The sequence below is a fragment of the Aristolochia californica genome, unplaced genomic scaffold (genome assembly GCF_029961685.1).
Source record: "Aristolochia californica isolate CCGP_79_NKW_82.1479 unplaced genomic scaffold, dmAriCali1.0.hap1 SCAF_4, whole genome shotgun sequence".
Classification (NCBI taxonomy): Eukaryota; Viridiplantae; Streptophyta; class Magnoliopsida; order Piperales; family Aristolochiaceae; genus Aristolochia; species Aristolochia californica.
In genome coordinates, this window is record NW_027182103.1 from 40,079,244 (window position 1) to 40,095,497 (window position 16,254).

Here is a 16,254-nt window from a genome sequence, read left to right on the forward strand (position 1 = left end):
TTAACTTTCGAAGAGAATGATTAAAGCAAACATATCCTTTTTGGGTACGAGAGTAACCCAAAAAGATAAACTTAAGAGACTTGGGGTCCAACTTACTCTTTGGTGGAGACATGAACATAACATGTGCAACCAAAGACCTTTAAAGGAAGGGAGAAGGGATCTTCATCTGTAAATAACAAAGAATATGGGGACTTATGACTAAGCACTGAGGATGATAGCCTATTAATAAGAAAACAGGTTGTAAGAATTGCGTGACGCCAATAAAAATAGGGCACATTCATAGAGTAGAGTAGGCCACGGGCTACTTCAAGGAAATGTCGGTTTTTTCTTTCGGCTACACCATTTTGTTGAGGGGTGTAGGCACATGATATTTGATGCATAATGCTATTATCCTGACAAAAGGATTGAAATTCACTCGATAGGTACTCTCTGGCATTATAAGAGCGAAGGACTTGTATTTTTTTACCAAATTGAGTGGACACCATGGCATGAAATGATTTAAATATAGAAAATATTTCAGACCTATCTTTGAATAAAAAAAACCATGTAATTCGCGAAAAGTCATCAACAAAAGTAACTAAATACTTAACTTGAGAAATATTTGAGACACTCAAGGGTCCCCATACATCCGAGTGAATTAATGAAAAAGGAGCAACACCTTTAAGTTCAACTCGAGGAGAATATGTAGCCCTATGGTGTTTGCTCAACTGACAAACTTCACAATTTAGACCAGACAAGGTTTTCAGAAAAGGAAACAAATGCTATAGTGATGCTACCGACGGATGTCTGAATCTGTTATGCCATATTTTGCCTTTGTCAGAGAAGTGGAAACTACAGTCACTGGAAGCAAGTCCAAGTAATAGAGGCCTCCCTATTCATGACCTCCACCAATCACCTGTTTCGTTGTTAGATCCTGGAAAACAGAAGAAGAAGGTGAGAGGTGATAGAACAATTAAACCGTTTTGTTAACTGACTAACAAAAAAATATTTATTGGGAACTTGGGAACAAATAAGACATCAGTAAATGGAAGTGAGGGTGTAACAGAGGAAGATCCCTTCCCAAGAACTTTGGTTTGGGATCCATCGGCTATGGTAACCAACTTGTCTGGTAAACATTGAGACATGAAATATGATAGATTCTTATTACATGTAAGATGCTCGGAGGCCCCTGTGTCAATGATCCAGGATGAAGAGGAGGAAGTAGCAGAGATCATACTTGATGCAGTGGTGGCAACAACAGTAGTAGGAGAAGATACCATCAAGGTCTTCATTCTCTGTAATAATTCATAATTACAGTTTTTTTGCCTTTCTATAACTCGGGTTTTTCTTCATTTTTCCCATTGTTATTAACCGAGGCCTGGTTGGCAGTAACCCAGTCTTTCTTGCATTAAAGCTTCCAACAAGTGTCCACTAGATGATTCAGTCCACCACAGTGGGTGCAGACCCGGTTATCAATCTTCCAAGGACCAAAACCAGTTCTATCACCTCTTCCTCTGCCTCCTCTATAATTTCTACCGTGCCCTCTGGTGGTAGAATTTGTACCCCTAATACTTGAGTACATATCAGATGACACCTCAGTTTGAGAAGTGGAAGAGGGGTCTAGTATCCGAAGTAGTGTTGCACTTATGTCATCTAAGGATGGAAGTGCTAAGGAGCTAAGAAGTCGAGTTTGAGCCACCTCCAGATATGACTTGATATTGGCCAAGCAAATAGCAGTTGCTAAGGCCTCCCACTGTTTTCTTGAACCGAGATATTAGTGGAGTAGGGCTGAGTAATTTTCCACTCCTGAATCAGCCCTCTAAACTGAACTAAGTACTTGTGTAGGTTTTCCCCTTGCTTTGTATTAAACATGTTTTGAAAAACATCATATAACTTCTGTAAGTTCTCTGTACTTGAGTACAACTTGACACAAGTATCCCATATTTGCTTGGCGGTCTCAAGGTGAACAACATTGTTAGCTACATACTCCTCCATGCTGTTTATTAGCCAATTAATAACCAATGTATCATTCTTCAACCATTTAATTTAAGATTTGTCCTCATCAATAGGTGGAGCTGGTTTGGTTAGATGTCCTAAGAGGTCTCGAGTAATGAAAAACTGCTTAACCGATTGTGATTAGCTCAGGTAATTAGACAACCCTCTCGAGGGTATAGTGGTAATTTTGAGAAGATCACTTTTACTTCCCATGCGATCTTCAGCCATCAAGAATCAAATCAGCAATACTCTTATGCAATATATACAAAGAGTGATATATACAAGGCTCAGTAACTGAACCTTAAAGAGGAGGAAAAAAAACCAAGGCTTAGCAAGTCTTTAACCATGCCTAATTCACTTCTTATATGATTAAGCAAAAAACAACTTGAACCAAGCTAACAAGCCGAGCCAAAGTTGAACTAACCCAAGAGAGGGAAGAAACAATCCGAGCTCAACTCAACAAGGTAAACCAACTCAAGAGAGGGAAGAACCAAGCCGAGCCTAACTTGGCATTAATCAATCAATTATGCATTAAATAAGGATTCCTCATGCTGGCCAATATCAAATAGATAAACCACATATTTTCTTAATTAAAAAAGAGTATCGATCAATGAATCAAATCATGGAAGATCTTCCTCTAAATCAGCCACTTCCAAAAATAAAAAAAGGAAACTTTCCTTTTGAGTTATAGGTGCCACTTGACAAAAAAATCTCAATCTTGGCTTGCCTTAATTATTTTAGGGCAAGGAGAAAATAAATCAAGGCAAGTAAAATCATACCAATTCCAAAAGATCTCGAGTAAGCAAGAGATTTTTTCTAAAGAAGGAACTTTACTTCTACAACTCGGGTGCCGACTATCATCCAAAAAACCAGCCTTTACTTTCCTTTTTTTTTTTTCTGGAAATCTTTGGGTAAGTAAATCCAACCTCTATCTCATTGTGGAATTCTTCCCAATGAGAGGAAAAACAGCATGTATCCTCTAAAAAAAAACTCTTTTGGCACTTCAAGATGCCTTCACAAGTTCAACCTTTGAACATCAACTTCAGCAGCAACAAAGCATAAAATACTACTTCAACCTCAAGAGCTTTTAATCACGCAAGCATGGCCTCTTCTGATCATAAACCATGAAACCAGTAATAAACGAGCATGACCTCAATCAAACAATATCCAGCATTACATAAGCATGACACAAACTGATACCAAGCTTTGAAGAGATCATGAAGCAAACATATTGGAAAAAACTTCTAGGCTGAAGGTAACATATAAGATGCAGTAGTTCAAAATTTCTTGAACAAAGAATGCTAAAAAACTTCCAGTTTTCTGAGTCATGCATCAGCAACCATCTTCAAGAATGAAAAATAAGAAGAAATACTTATCTTTTTACGAGGAACAAAAGGACTTAAGATCGATCCTTTGATCATCACCGTAATTCCACTGGGGAGATTAAAAAACTTGGTCAACAGCACCATAGCTTCGGGATCCTAAGCCTAATGCTCTGATACTCTGTTGGATTTAGGATCCCATGTTGTTTATAGCAAACGAGCTAGATTAAGGGTGAAGAGAGTAACAAGAGACAGAGAGAAAGAAGAGGTGAACATGTGAAAAGAGAAGGAGAAGGAGAGAGTAGGAGAGGTCGGCTAGGAGGAAGAGAGAGTGAGAGAGGAGAGAAGGAGGATTAGGTTAAGTGATGTGCCTAATCCTCCCTATCCTCCCTCTCAATGTGTATTTATAATAATGTGAAGAACCATAATTATATCTTTGCCCTCTACCCTAAGAAGGGAGATAAAGGGACAAAAATCAAAGGTGAATTACATCATGCCACTATACTTCGATCTTAACTTCTAACATGTATATTGTTTTTCGTTACTTGTAAATTTTAAACTCATTTATCGTCAATTATGCTTGATGAGAGATTACTGCTAGAAATTTCATTCTAAGTTAACCTTACTTCTTTTGCAGGATCAAGGATGATGATAAGATGATTCATGCAGAAGGGGTGGAATCTCTTTCAGAGGCAGAGCTTCGGCAAGCTTGTAGGGACAGAGGCATGTTGGGAATACGTCCAGTTGAGGATATGCGCCAAATGGTCAATCTTAGTGAACTTTTTTCACCTATTGCTGTTACTCCTTTCACCAACATGTCACAGTGTAATATAGGTTAACAAAATTGTTCCAGTTTGCATTGAATTTTGGTTCTTCGATGTCATTCTGTTTGGCAGTGAGTCCAGATATTATCATCTTCCATGCCCTCAGGATGACATTTACATTGGAGTTTGGATTAAAGAATAGCATTTTGCAAACATCAATAAAGCACATTCCTAATGTTCTCAATTTCTAAAACAGGAAAGCTCGTCTCTATCATGCATCAGCTTCTCAATGTCTCTTCATCTTTGTTGTTATTAAAGATACTGCTACACAAGAGCTTTAGTTACTGTATATACACAGCTATTTTAAGACTCTCAGCATATTCATCTGCTTACATAAATAGTAACTTTTATTTTCAGCTCCATGATTGGCTGGATTTATCTCTTGTTAATTCAGTTCCTTCGTCGCTCTTGATACTTTCCAGGTAATTTATGTGTCTTTTTTTTTTAATAAAAACAGGTAATTGTCTTTAAAGCAGACAAATTATCTGCCTGTGGCTTCACGTTCTTGTTGATATGAATTCCTTTGGTACAGAGCTTTTATTGTATCTGGAATAAGACCTGAGGAGGCAGTTCAAGCTACATTGTCTTCTTTGCCAGATGAGGTTGTGGACACTGCAGGTGTTACTGCTTTGCCTTCTGAAGACTCTATGTCAGAGAGGAGGAGGAAGCTGGAACTCCTCAAAATGCAAGAGGAACTTATAAAGGTACGTGATGACATGGAACTTGTTGAGCCCTTGTTTTCTGAGGTAAACTATGGTATATCTCGTATTACTGGAGGCTCTCAATCAATTTTTGGGAGCAAATGCACTCTGCTCTTATGAACCAGTACTACAACTTGAATCAGCCTTATTTGCAACTCAATAGGTGGCAAAATATGGATGTACTGTGGGCCTAGTGACACATTTTGGTAACCTGAAAAATAAAACTTAGGAAGAGAAAAAAGGTGGCTGCATGAAGATATCTAAGATGTAAGTTTTTTTCGTTGAATAAACTTCAAATATATGAAAAAATAGAGCCATATGTACATGCAGAGAGAACTTCTCTACATGCAAATCTTTTGCCTCATGAAAACACCTTTTTACCCTTTTTTGCGATATTTATGAGAAATGATTCAGTATGCAGAGGAAAGAGGATGCACAAATGGAGCCCCAAAAGGGGAGGTACAAAGCATCTAAAAATGAAAACTTAAAAGAGAGATTTTGAGGGCAGGTCTAGGAAACATCTAAAAATGAAAAACTAAAAGAAAAACAAAAGAAGTGGATTGGGCTTTTGGCTGAATACTCGCATGGGGGGATTTCTGGTGCTTGAGATCTTGTGTTTAAGTCTCATCAGGGGTATTGGGTGTATTGTGCACATGTAATCAATGTTCAAAAAAAAAAAAGAAAAAAGATCAAAAGAAAGCACAAAAATACGTCAGATTAATACACACAGCGTGAAGCAAAAAGAGTTCTAAGGTAATCAAAATGGGGAAACATCACTCATAACAAGATGAATTTTTTGCCCACATTTTATTTTCATTTCCAATAAATACTTTCATACCTTTTAAAAAGTATCAAATATGTGCTTATTTTCTTCTTCTATAGTTGCATGCGAAGAAATGTTTTTTTGGATTCTCATGTAGGCTCATTATACAATAGAGGCACTTTTCTTTTCTTGTACACCCTAATGACTGCACCATAGGTTGGGTTTTCAAGTTTATCCTATTGCAGTAATGTAGTTCACATAAAACCACTAGAGTGTGTGTACTGTGAGTACTACAGGGGAACCCACCGTGATAGAACCTTCTTATCTCCGATATCAAACCATGTCAGTGTCCTTATGTCCATTAATGTATAAAAGAGGTGAGAGCATTTTGTCTCATTGTTTGCTATCTTTACAGTCTTTCTTTGACTTTTTTGTGAAAAAAATGTAAATATGTATTTTTATTAACTTGATGATAAATCAATTAGATTAAGAAAGAAGGAAATAAGGATATCTCTCATGGGAGCAGGTGGCATTGATAGGAAAAGGAATCATGGGACAATACCAGCTGACAAGGGTAATACAACAACAAAATCCAAAATCAAACTACTTAAAAACCAAGAGGACCAAAGTCAATTTAAATGGATGGGCATTTCCCATGACTAGGTGTTGTCAGGAAGCTAGGCTTCCACCCACAGAATCAGCTAAGGACTTTGAGCTTTCTTGGGTATGGACCTAATTGATGGTCAAAAGATCCATGGAAATCTTCGATCTCATGAAAGAATTGTAAGAAGCACCAAGGGTCAGGTTTCTTCTCCAAGACCTAATTGATGATAACTGTATTCACTAAGAGGGTTGTACGAAATTGCCCACTTAAATTCTCAATCATTGGAGCAAGGCCTTTAACTCGACCTCAGTTGGAACCACATTACCTGAAATGCTCAGTAAAATCACATGAATAATACCCACTAACCTCTAGCTGGCACTAGATTACCTTTGGTGTTACCATCTAACTTGAGCTTAAGCCACTGTCCCTAATTTGGGATCCTGGGGTCATGGATCTGGAGTCACAAGAAGTTAATCACCAACCTCCATTTGTCCTTGACAATAGTTTTGAAGTCTGTTGGCTCTAAAAAGTATACTATGGACTGCTTTCTCAATGACCCCACTGAGTCGGTGTCAACGAAGTCCTCTTGTTTCTTTTTTTTCCAAATAGCCTAGATAATACTGCAATTTTAAGCTGCCAAAGGTTCTCACACAATTTCCCGAAAGATACAACCATGAATTACTCAAGAAGGGCTGGGGAGGAGGGGAAACACATTTTAAGACTGAAAGATGAAAACAACATTGTCCAAGAAAAGTTTCAGTTAGAAATCCTTGTTTTATATTTAGAAAGTGGTTTTGTTATCAGGTTCACACTTGTTGGGAGTTAGAAATTGGGTTTGTTTTCTATGCTAAGTGTTGGAAGATGGGCTCAAGCCCACGAGCTCAAGACAAGAAGCTCACACGTCAAAGGAGTGGCATATGTGTAAAATATGGTACTTTCCATAAAGATGGCATAGAAGTGTAAATATGTGTTCCTTTTATGTCTTTTGTTTTATCAAGTTGTAGCCCTAAGGGTATTGTAAAACTATAAATAAAGGCATTGGCTAAGAGGTAGGGCATTGAAGCACTCTCCTCTCTTTCCACATATTCGTCCAGCCCTCATTTTTCTTTTTGACGCAACCCTCTTCTCCCTTAATCCAAACTCTCTTCTTCCACGTTCTTCTTCTTCTCTTCTCCTTCTCTCTTCTTCTTCTTCTTCTTTCTTGTTGATCTAAAGTTCCTTTCATGAGATCCTAAATTCTACATGGTATCAGAGCAAGGAGTTTAGGATCTCTTCATGGAGTTATTATGAAATCTGTTCAAGAAGTTGTAAAAGGAGTTCAGTCATAAAGAGATAAGTTCATTATCTTCTTATTTACGTTTTTTTTTGTTTCCTTTTCTTATTTACATACTCCTTTTTACTGTTTTTCTTTACTTCTTGAATTTTGAGTCACATCAAGTCAAGATAAATCTTTATATATTGTAAAGATTTATTTCTATGACTAAATTGATGTTATAATCTTGACTCTTTGTAAATTAATTACAAGAGTGATCAAGATCATTTGCTGTTTGCATCTTATTAAGATTGATGGATGAAATTCAATTACCTTTATGTAATTTGGATCCATCTCATTTGAGGTAGAATTCCAGCACATGTTGCTGTATCTTCTCCTACTTTAGGTTGCTCATGGGTTTGTGTTGTGTTGTTGGATGTCCATTACATGTTTGATGAAATGCCAACTGCCATGTACCCTTTGTAGTTCCCTTTTTTTTAACTTCAACAATTGAATTTTTTTCTTATGTTGAAGTCTCCCATGAGCTGAAGATAAATCTCTTCCAAGTGTCTTGGTTTGTCATTAAATCTTCTCTAAATTTTTGTCTATTGCTCGTTTGTGTTGGAGTTTGGATTAAGGCCTAATCGGTTGCATCTACTTTCTTCTCTTTGTTCTTATGAATACAAGAGAAGTTGAGTGATGGCTGGATGTTATTATCACTTTCTAAAGGCACAAATTTGTTGATAATTTGGTGCTTGCCCTTGTGAAAGAAATTGGTTCTTGTTCTCTTTTGTTGGTGATTGATTTGGTCTACGGGTTCTTCAAATTACATAGAGTAATTGTTCTTTGAAGAAGGCCTTTTCCCTTGACCTCCATATTTTACTTGCCTCATCATGGAGATTGGATACAATAGTAGTAAGAGTGATATACTCCATATTACTACAATTCCACTTAGAGGTCTTTCCAATTACATGAGCTGGTCACAATCAGTTCGGAGGGTTCTTATTACTCGTGACCTCTTGAGCCACGTTGTTAACTTTCCTCCTCCGATTAATGATGAAGATGCGTCCTACCACAAGTGGAAGAGCAGGTGGCTAACAATGTGGTCCACTTGGAAACCGCCAAGAACATATGGGACACTTGTGCCAAGCTTTACTCAAGCACTGCTTCATTACAAAAAATATATGATGTCTTACAAAACATGCTGCATACGAAACATGGAGATAATATTCACGAATTTTTGGCACGGTTTCGAGGTCTTCTTCAAGAATGGAAACTAGCTCAGCCATATTCCACTAATATTGCCGTTCAAGAACGACAAAGAGAAGCTTTGGCAGCAACTATTTGCTTATCTAATATTAAACCATACCTTGAGGTGGCCAAAACTCAACTTCTAAGTTCTTCTGCTCTTCCATCCTTCGATGATATTAGTGCTACATTACTTAGGATACCAGATCCATCCCCTCCTCCTATTGATGCTCCATCGATGATGTTCTCTGGCAATCGGGAAACATTTTTCTCATCCCGAGGACGGGGCAGAAATATGAGAGGGGGTCGAACTATGAGAGGGGCTGAAAATAGAGGTGGTAGAATGGGTCAGAATTCTTTTCGTACTGAGCCTCAACTTTGCACTTATTGTGGCCGTCAGAACCACCTTGTGGCATCATGCTGGAAACTTCATGGCAAGCCTGATTGGGCCACAGCTAACCCAGTCTCAGTTAACGTTGAAAAAAATGAAGATAAGGCTGAATCATCATCCGGAAATGTGACTCTTACGGCTGAGGACTATGCTACATTTCAAAAAATGAAGTCCTTCATGGAATCATCTATTCCCTCATCATCTACTACTGCCACAACTATTGCCTCAGGTATGCTTTCTTCCTCTTCTTCCTCTTCCTCTTGGATCATCGACTCCGGGGCCTCCGAACATCTATCAGGTAACAAACACTTGTTGCAGTCCTTATCTCCTTGTTATCCTCATAAATTCGTTACTATTGCTGATGGTACCCAAACCAAGGTCCTTGGCAAAGGTTCCTCTCTTACTTCATCTATTCCCCTTCAAGATGTTTTGTTTGTTCCTCAATTTCCTTTAAATTTGCTCTCGGTTAGCCAATTGACCAAACAATTAAATTGCTCTATCACCTTCTCACCGTCTTCTTGTGTCTTTCAGGATCTCACTACGAAGCGGGTGATTGGTGGCGGCCATGAAAAGGGGGGTTTGTACTACTTCACTCTTCCACCATTAGCTGCATTATCGTCCACTACATCTGAGGCCCAACTTTGGCACAACCGACTTGGTCATCCATCTACCCCTTCACTTCATTCTTTGGTTCCATCTTTAAAAGGACTTTCTAATATCAGTTGTGAGGTTTGTCAATTAAGTAAACATGTCAAGAGTACATATTCTCCTCGTCTTACAACTACAAGTATTGCTCCGTTTGAGCTAATACATTCTGATGTATGGGGCCCTTTATGTGTCTCAAATATTTCCCAAGTTAAATATTTTGTCATTTTTGTTGATGTTTTTACTCGAGTGACTTGGTTATTTCTATTTAAAGAGCGTTCCGAAATTCTTCCTTTGTTTAAAAATTTTCATGCTATGGTCTTGACACAATTTGGGAAGAAAATTCAAACCCTTAGATCTGATAATGCTAAGGAATACATGTCTCATGACTTCAAATCATTTTGTGAGAGTAATGAGCTTATTCATCAAACATCATGTGCCTATACTCCTCAACAAAATGGTGTTGCTGAAAGGAAGAATCGTCATCTTCTTGAAGTTGCTCGGGGCCTCCTCTACTCCATGAAGGTACCCTATTTCTATTGGCCTCATGCTATACTTACAGCATGTTTTCTCATTAATAGGTTACCTTCATCAGTCCTTCATCATAAAACTCCTTACTCTGTGTTATTTAATGGTGAAGATCATTTTTCTCTTCCTTTGAAAGTGTTTGGATGTACGTGTTTTGTTCATGTTACATCTCCACATAAAAATAAACTTGATCCTCGGTCTATGAAGTGCATTTTTTTGGGATACTCTCGCACCCAGAAAGGTTATGTCTGTTATAATCCTACCTTTCGGAGGATGTTTATCTCTAGGGATGTGACTTTCTTTGAGGACACTCCCTTCTACTCCTCCCATGATACTCCTCTAGGATGGACTTGTCCTTTTGCTACTCCTTGTCCGCTTGTGCCGTTCAATCTTGAAGTGGATCCATCCCCTGATGCACCGGCCGTACCTTCACCTGTGGAGTTGTCAGATCCACCTGAGGTAAGTCCTTCTCCTCCTATGTATGGGCCTGAATTTGATACTCGGCCTATTGCTTTAAGAAAAGAACGTTGCTCCTGTACCACTTCGCATCCTATCTCAAATTTTATGTCTCACCATCGCTTGTCTTCCGCGTGTTTTCAGTTTCTTGTGTCCCTTTCTTCTTCTTCCGTTCCACAGTCGTATCAGGAGGCCTTGAGACATCCAGGATGGAAGGCAGCTATGGATGAAGAAATGCACGCCTTATATGAAAACCAAACCTGGTACTTAACATCACTCCCGAAAGGTAAAAGACCGGTTGGTTGTCGATGGGTTTTTTCGGTGAAACATAATCCGGATGGATCGGTTGATCGTCTTAAAGCTCGACTAGTTGCTAAGGGCTATACGCAGTGCTATGGGATAGATTATGAGGAGACCTTCTCTCCTGTTGCAAAATTGAATTCGGTACGCATCATCTTATCTATTGTTGCTAACTCCTCATGGCCCGTCTATCAGTTGGATGATAAAAATGCTTTTTTAAATGGTGATATCAGTGAGGAAATTTATATGGTTCAACCACCTGGTTATGTGGTTGAGGGGGAGTCAGTATGCCGGTTAAAAAAGTCTTTATATGGGCTTAAGCAGTCCCCTCGGGCTTGGTTTGATAAATTTAGTCAAACACTCCTACGATTTGGTTTTCATCAGTGCTCAGTTGATCATTCCGTATATTATAAAGATACGGTCAAAGGGAAAATATTATTGGCCGTATACGTGGATGATATTATCTTAACCGGTGATGATGCTTTGAGCATACAAGAGGTGAAATAGATGATATGTCAGGAATTCAAGACTAAAGACCTTGGTATGCTTAAATATTTTTTGGGTATAGAAGTTCTTCAATCCAAACATGGGATAATATTGTCTCAAAGGAAATATGTCTTGGATCTCCTTGAAGAAACAGGAATGAAAGGTTGTAGACCAGTTGACACACCTATGGATACAAATGTAAAATTATGTGCCACAAATGAAGAAGATATTGATATTGGCAAATATCAAAGACTCATGGGAAAACTGATTTATCTCACGGTAACTAGGCCAGACATATCATATGCTGTAAGTGTGGTGAGTCAATTCATGCACGAACCACAAATTACCCACTGGCAGGCTTTAGAGAGAATATTACGTTATCTAAAAGGAGCTCCAGGAGAAGGATTGCTGTATAAAAAACATGGGCACTTCAATATAGAAGGCTTCTCAGATGCAGATTGGGCTGGATCTCCTGATGATAGAAAATCTACATCAGGATATTGTACTCTGGTTGGGGGAAACTTGGTTACATGGAAAAGTAAGAAGCAAAATGTGGTTGCAAGATCTAGCGCCGAAGCAGAATACAGAGCTATGGCCCATACCGTTAGTGAACTTTTATGGATTCAGACCCTTCTTACCGAACTAGGTTTTTATAAAAAGGGGTCCATGAATCTACATTGTGATAATCAAGCAGCTATTCATATCACTTCAAATCCAGTTTTTCATGAAAGAACTAAACATATTGAGGTGGATTGTCATTTTATACGGGAGAAGTTTCAAGCAGGAATAATCTCTCTCAAACATGTGTCATCTCAAGAGCAAGTAGTTGATATTCTCACTAAACCCGTTACATCTAAAATCCTATCGTTTATATGTGGCAAGCTGGGTATTTATGATGTATTTTCTCCTCCACCTTGAGGGGGAGTGTTGGAAGATGGGCTCAAGCCCACGAGCTCAAGACAAGAAGCCCACACGTCAAAGGAGTGGCATATGTGTAAAATATGGTACTTTCCATAAAGATGGCATAGAAGTGTAAATATGTGTTCCTTTTGTGTCTTTTGTTTTATCAAGTTGTAGCCCTAAGGGTATTGTAAAACTATAAATAAAGGCATTGGCTACGAGGTAGGGCATTGAAGCACTCTCCTCTCTTTCCACAAATTCGTCTAGCCCTCATTTTTCTTTTTGACGCAACCCTCTTCTTCCTTAATCCAAACTCTCTTCTTCCACGTTCTTCTTCTTCTCTTCTCCTTCTCTCTTCTTCTTCTTCTTCTTTCTTGTTGATCTAAAGTTCCTTTCATGAGATCCTAAATTCTACACTAAGTTTGTGTAAACTCTTCTATTTAGAAAGACCATACAAGCTTTAGGTGTCTTTATTAATTTGAATCTGAGTATGTTAGCAGTTCTTATTGCATTTGAAACTTCTAGATGAATGGCCCATTTATGGTATGCTGGTCATCTAAAATGCACAAGACAAATCTTCTTTTCTTTTTCTCTCATTTTCTCCTGTCCATCTCTTTTATGTTTTTATTTCTTTACATGCTATCAGAACATTGGGTCATCTAGAAATTCTGTAAAGATGTTGAAGAAGAATGGGCAATTAGAGGAAGAAGGTTGCCTCGTTAATCCTTTGCTTTTTCTATTTTTCAGTTTTTGTCTTCTCTTGGTACTCTCTTTTCTTTCATACAAGTCTTTCACCTGTTTTCTGTTTCTTATTCGCTGATAACATATTCACATTGTTCAATAAAAAGAGTTTAGTTTTTAGTTTTCTGCAATTCTTCTATATTTTAGTTCAACCCTTTTTTTTAAATGATGATGATTTTATTACGAAGGAAAGCAAAAGAGTACATCAAGGGAGGCCTCCCCTAACAACAAGAGGTTGCAAGGAGGGACCCAATTTAGCACATAAATTAGCAGCCGAATTGGTTGATCTAAGAAGATGGGACCAAGTACAAGAGGTAGTGGAAACAATATCCATAATATCAAGAAAAAACTACTAGTGACACCATGGGGGAAGGAGGTGGTGGAGCACCAGCCAATGACGACTTTGGAGTCACCCTTCACGATCACTGGACCTCTGAAGCGTTCTTGGTAGATGCGAAGCCCGTGGAGAAGGCCAGAGAGCTCAGCAGTGGTCGAGTCCGCAACGTCGAGAGGACCAGAGTATGACATAATAGCAGTTCCTCTAGGACCAAAAATCATTCCCCCAAAGACAGCCAAACCCAGGTTCCCAAAAGCATTGCCATTAAAGTTGAGTTTGTAATATCTGGTGGGGGGGTGTTCCAAATTTCAACTTGGCGGGGTGCTGAGGGAATGGACATTTGAGCAATGATCTTCCAGTTGGTGTGGGAAGGGGTACATGATAGACGACCAAATTCTTTTTGAGTGTGAATCCAGGTAGAGATAAGGCCCGTAGCAGTGCAAATCATCTCAGTGGCAGAGCGCGAGGCACTATTAAACTGTCTGGAATTTCTTTCAGTCCAAAGGCACCATGGAATGTAAGCAAAACAAGTAGCTAACAAAAGCTTACTGAGGCTAGGGAGACGAGTGCCAGATGAGAAATGGCACATGGTGCTCAAGTTAGAGGGATACAGAAACTGAGGCCCATGCTGTCAATCATAGAGGTCTAGACCTTCCAGGCAAAAGCACAGTGGAGGAGAAGGTGACTGATGGTCTCGGCTTCCACCCCACAAGGGGAACATAGAGCGTCAGGAGCAGTGTTTCCACGTCTGATAAGATTGTCAACAGTGAGAATCTTGTTGCAGCAGGCACTTCAAAGGAAAATTTTCACCTTTAGAGGATCCAAGAGCCTCCAAGCAAAAGCAGCCTGGTGAGGGGCGGGAGGTTGTGTCCAACCCATAAGGTGACGATAGGCTGAGAAGACAGAGAAGTGTCCGCTGTCATCAAGGAGCCAGATCAGCAGGTCAGTCGCCAGGGGTTGAATCCTAACATTGTCAAGACCATCAATCATATGACAAGCATATATCGCCTCAACATCAGTAAGCCCTAGTCTCAGACGGAGATCCCAAGAGCCGTTCATCCATGCATCAGAGACTGAGAGGTCACGACAAGAGGTGATCCGAAAGAGAACTAGGTGGGAAGAGGCAAGAGGACCATCGCCCAACCACCAATACGTCCAAAAGCGAAGGCTAGAGCCATCCCCAAGGAAGAACCTAATAGCATCAAGAATTGTGGCAAACAGATGAAACATGACCTTCCAAATAGTTCAACCCTTATTTAATGAAAAAGAACCCTTTGCTTTAATCCTTGGGTTCCATTCCTGTAAACCACTTTCACCTTGTTTTCTCCATTGGAGTTGTCTTTATCATTTCTTGAGGTTTCAAAAAGAGATCTTATGGTATATAATTAATGCTAATCTGGATAGTGCTCTTTGTCCAATGGTTGAAGAGAGCAGCCTTTTCTATTTCCAGTGACACCAAACCCTTACTCTTTCTTTTACTATTGGAACTCTACTGCATTGGTTTTGAATTCCAAACTAATCTCTTTTGGTTTTTGTTTCAACGTAATTGCCATGCGTTGTCTTGAAAAAACAAATTCCGTGTTTTGGGTTTTATGGGTCTATTTGTCTGAGTTCCTTGTTTTGATTCTCTTTGTTTTGGGATATTGTGGGTGATTCTTTTACCGAAGTTTTTTTTTTCTTTGTTTGGCTTAGTGACTTATTTATTTATTTATCATTTTTTTGAGGACATAGCTAGCGACTCTTGTAACCTGTCATAGGTTATTTTTGTTCTCTCTTCTTGAGTTGGAATTTCTATTCATGGGGACAAAAAAATAGGTTCCAAAGCTAAATATCAAGTTGCAATTTGAAGGGTGTGTTAAGCACCTAGCCAATACTACCCAAAAGACCGGCCTGTTAGGAGCGGAAGGCATAAGTACTTAACCCAAGACCATAACATCACACCCCACCTTCGCGAGCCGACGTCCACGGCGGCCCACTCTAGCGACGGGCTACTCTAGCGACACTGGCTGGACCCGGGTTAAGTTCCTACGGCCTACCAGTAATTTTAATCTGGCCTCTAGGTCACCCCCTCCGCTAGGTCGCCCCCTCCGGGATTCGAACGCACAACTTGGGAGCCCGCTCTAATACCAAATGTTAAGCACCTAGCCAATACTACCCAAAGATAGGCCTGTTAGGAGCGGAAGGCATAGGTACTTAACCCAGGACCATAACAGGGTGTCTCCTCAACAAGATTTTCTTGTACTAACTTCTAGTCGTCATTATAAAAGCTTTTTGGTGTGTTTGCATCTATCTTTTTGTTTCAAGTCAGGAATCCACATTTCATATTCTCCTGCTTGTGAGGGAGTGTTGGAGACATTTGGGGATCGTATTGTTTTACATCTACAATATGTTACAAGTGTTGAAAACAAGCACAAGGGCATTTTGGTTATTTTACTTTATCGTTATTTATATTTCTTGATATAATCTTATTTTACATGTCAAACTATGTCTATGGACCAAATTTCATGTAAAAGGGATATGTAGAATAGGAGGTATAGAGAATTAAGGTTTTCACCTAAAGTAGGGGTAATGTTGTAAATTGTACTCAACCCACTCAAATATCTCATTTTCTTTCTCAATTTCTCCTCCACTTTCTCTCCCTCTCATTCTCTCTCTTCAACCTTCTTCTTACTTTTTTCAACAAGTTCATATTTCATATTTATAAAGTGGTTTTTAATTAGTTTTTAAGCTTATAAGACTTAGAAATTGTTAGGTACCTAGCCCATTAGCCTGAAGCTCCAGA

At 39.0% G+C, this 16,254-nt stretch overlaps 1 protein-coding gene across 6 annotated transcripts in view; it reads left to right on the top strand.

The window, feature by feature from the left end:
• The window catches only part of LOC137962779 (uncharacterized), a 31,126-nt gene that overhangs the window by 10,594 nt on the left and 4,278 nt on the right, over nt 1–16,254 (top strand). For all 6 annotated transcript variants that reach the window (XM_068809847.1, XM_068809850.1, XM_068809848.1 and 3 more), the window contains 3 exons: nt 3,934–4,060; nt 4,478–4,542; nt 4,653–4,824. In XM_068809847.1, the coding sequence (XP_068665948.1) occupies nt 3,934–4,060; nt 4,478–4,542; nt 4,653–4,824 (364 nt within the window). The remainder of the gene's footprint in view (nt 1–3,933; nt 4,061–4,477; nt 4,543–4,652; nt 4,825–16,254) is intronic.